The 3,954-nt window shown below is 39.4% G+C and overlaps 1 protein-coding gene across 1 annotated transcript in view; it reads right to left on the reverse strand.

Annotated features, from left to right (window-relative positions):
• Nucleotides 1-3,954, reverse strand: part of LOC103733463 (germ cell-less protein-like 1) — a gene marked incomplete at both ends in the record, with an annotated part of 22,653 nt that overhangs the window by 17,424 nt on the left and 1,275 nt on the right. The window contains 2 exon segments of the mRNA XM_008832255.1: nt 674-771; nt 2,087-2,183. Of these exon segments, the coding sequence (XP_008830477.1) occupies nt 674-771; nt 2,087-2,183 (195 nt within the window).

The raw sequence follows: 3,954 nt of genomic DNA on the forward strand, positions 1-3,954 counted from the left end.
GGCCCTTCTTCACGGGTCCATTAAATCTCACAAGATGTTTATGTCACACTCAACACTGGGCAGCTCTCTTCTGACCTTTGGGTTTGTGTATTGGCCCTCTCACCCCAACCCTCAATACACTGTCAGCTACTTTGAGGCAGGGGGCAAATTTAATTAACTGCCACATACGAACTACACAAGTGAGGGACTACATCTTCATTTACCTCTCTCTAGCTCTACGTCTCATATGACACACACGGTTCAACATGCTCCATGTACTTTCATTTAATGTCATCCTACCAGTGATTAAAAAGCACACATATGGTTTACACATGACTTCAAAATTAAGAAGCTTAAATAACAGCACTCAGTGTTTCTTTGAACAACAAACTAATACCTGCTTTAGCAGCGAAGTTACTGATGACAGAAATCTGCAAGCACACTCGACAGTCCACTTTCCTACATTTCAGCAAGCTAAAGCAGCTCCACAGAAAGTCTCCCCCACTTCACATAGATATCAGAGCCCTCAGTTGTAATAGCTTTTGTTTTAGCATCTTAAATTATTTCTAACAAACAGTACATTTACCTTCATTTTTATTTTAAAAATTGCAAAAGCTGAACTTTACTTTTGTTTCTGGAGGTAAGCACAGAAACACAGAGCACAGCAATTTTTAAAAATAACATGTCAATTTACCAACTGCAGCATACAAGCTGCTGCCAAAATGGCAACAACTCGACTGGGTTTTATCAAGACGTCATCTCGATACGGAGATCCAAAGGCATCTTGCAGTGCTGAAAGAAAAAGTACACACGCAAAATAAAACGTTACCAAAGGGGTAAGACACTGCAAGAGGGAGTTCCAGAAGATACTGCTGAGTAGACTACTGTAAAGTGTAGGTGCACATAGTCCATCACTCCATGATAATCTTTTCTTTAGCTGGAATTGATTCAGTAACTGATTTAATTATTCTATCAATTCCAGCTGCAGTCTTCTCTAATGGTCAGAATTAAGACCTCCTCGGAAGAAGTTCCAGAAGATACTGCTGAGTAGACCACTCGTAAAGTGTAGGTACACACAGTCCATCACTCCATGATAATCTTTTCTTTAGGGGAGGAACAGTTTACTGGCATCAAACTCACAGATCAAACTCCTCTTGCCTCAGCTTCCTCAGTGCTGGGGTAACAGACGTGCACCACCAGGTCAGTTACCATGGTAATCTTAACTCAGTGCTTCACCACTGAGGTGTGGTAAGCTCCTAGCCATGTCCTGCCACATGCATGTCTGATCCCTACAGCCATCTGAGTCTGGCCACCCTCCTCCACTGCCACTCACTGATGTTCCTCACAGTTTGCTCTATAAACTTCTCTTTTCTCTCTGCCTACTCAGTGGAGCTGGGCCCTCCACCAAGCCTGTAAAATAAAACAAGAAGGAGCTGTGGACTATGAACAGGAGAGGATGTTTACAGGAGGCTCACTGGGCTGCATGAGACTCAAACACAATCCCTAACCTCCCCAGCCCCCTGCTTTGAAACAACCCTGCCTGAATGATTCATGTGCTGTCCCCAAAAGGACCTTCACACATCATTTATTTTTACTTTTGGTTCTAGGATCAAACCCAGGGCCTTGTGCAGGGTAGGCAACACTCTTAACAATTACATCCCCAGTCCCTGTACATGCTTTCTTTTAAAAAAAAGTGGTCAAACTTCTTATTCCCTCTCCTTACGGCCTTCTTCACAAGTCATTTATTTTTATTTTTGGTTCTAGGATCAAACCCAGGGCCTTGTGCAGGGTAGGCAACACTCTTAACAATTACATCCCCTGTCCCTGTATATACTTTCTTTAAAAAAGGGTGGACAAACTTCTTATTCCCTGTCCTTAAAGCCTTCATATCCCAGGCTCACAAGACATGCAAAGAGACTGGGTTCATGTAACTATAAACAAGAGGGACAGAACTGATAAATCATGGAGTGAATTAATATAAAATCCACCTTCGGTATAAAATGAAACTTTGTTCCTAGCCTAAGGGCTAGAATATTTGTTTTTCATGAAAAGAATAAAAATGTTATGTCTTTGTGATCTTTGTACATTGTAATTATAGGAGCCATACCTTCCACATCAATATTCTTGTCAGGAATCTCCAGGTCAATAATATTCATGCTGTATTCTTTCCAAGAACCACTGAACATACTAGAAAAGTAGCCAGACTGAAGAAAAAGTACAGAGTTAATGATTGACCAGTACTTTTGTCTTACAAATTATTTTCCCATATCTAACTCCACCCAACTATTTTTATCAAAACTAATTTGCCATATTATTTCAAGAGAAAAAGAACTGTTCAGTACATCTACAGCAGAAAAGAACTTAAAGTCATTATAAAGTATTCTGAAGTACATGTTCAATTTAGTACATCTCAAAACTAAACTAAATTCTATTACTCTGTGAACTGAATTCCCACATTACTTCTTAAACCGGATTAGCTTTTACTTAAAGCAATTCCTGGGTAGTGCACTGAAAGTTCAATCCTGGGTTTTGGCACCAAAAAGAACTTTGCAGTACTTTAGAATGGATCAAATAGTAACTGATTTTAAAGCGTAAATTAAAGTTCAATCCTGGGTTTTGGCACCAAAAAGAACTGATTAAAATAGAATAAAATAAAGACATTATTCAGTACTTACTATGTTCATCCATTTGTACCTGTAGCTCCAGGACATGCTGTCAACACTAAACCTACATATGCTCAAGTCCTGCCTCTCTGCACTGACCTGTACACAGACCCCCTCATACCCTTGTAAGTCACCTGTAGGTTACCTGCATCACCCAATACAATGTAAATGTAGCATAGGTAATTATTTTTTTAGGGAATGATCAAAAAAGTCATGTATGTTTCTTCAATACATGTCAATTTGCTTTTTTCCAATTATTTTTAATCCTGAGTTGTTACAACACAGGGGATGTGGAGCATGCACACACAGAGTGCAAACTGTTTACAGCAGCCTAGGAACATGGACTCAGATGTCATTTCCGTCCACAGGCAGCCAACCTGCAAGGATCCTGAGAGGCAATCTCATCCTTGTCACAGTGGCCATCTCATCCTTAAAAGTCAATGAGAGATTTTTTTCTTTCAGAGATTAAAACAAAGATACTGTTAAGACTAATAGTCTGGATATATCCTCTGGATTGTATTCTTTTTGGACTCTAGCTTTTTTTAGACAGTAAAGTCAGCTTCACTTTCTTTTTAACAAATTTTTGGCTTGTATTCTTCAAATCAAAGTAAACTTTCGTTAAGACTAATGGTCTGGATATATCCTCTGGATTTTATTCTTTTTGGACTCTAGCTTTTTTTAGACAGTAAACTCAGCTTCGCTTTCTTTTTAACAAATTTTTGGCTTGTATTCTTCAAATCAAAGTAAACTTTTTCAAAAAATAAATGAAAAACATGTTGATGAAAATGTGGAAGAAACATTTCAAACATTTTCCTTGGCAAATCTCAGACTACTGTCTTTCAAGTAGTTATTCTCCAACAATGGTGAGAAAACACTAGATCCACCGGGTAAGAACTCACAAGGCCTAGGACACAGAACGGGATGGAAGGTCATCAAATATAACATCTGAGGGGCTGGGTGTGGTAGAGAAGTTTTAATACCAGCACCTGGGAGGCAAAAGTGGGTGGATCTTTGTGAGACTGAGGCCAGCCTGGTCTCCATATTGAGTTTCAGGCCAGGTGTGGCTACAGGGAGACCAAAAACAAACAAAAAAACAAACAAAAAACAAAACAAAACTAAGGGGTCTGGTGAGATGCTTAGCAGGTAAACACACTTGCTGACAAGCCCAATAACTCAGTTTGATCCCCAGGACCCCATGATGGAAGAAGAGAACTGGCTCCTGTAAGTTGTCCTCTGACATTGGCACACACAGTGGCAAGCATATACACACGCGCATATACAGTAATAAATATTTTTTAAAAATTATTTAAAG

The sequence above is a fragment of the Nannospalax galili genome, unplaced genomic scaffold, assembly GCF_000622305.1.
Source record: "Nannospalax galili isolate Female #2095 unplaced genomic scaffold, S.galili_v1.0 scaffold2756, whole genome shotgun sequence".
NCBI lineage: Eukaryota > Metazoa > Chordata > Mammalia > Rodentia > Spalacidae > Nannospalax > Nannospalax galili.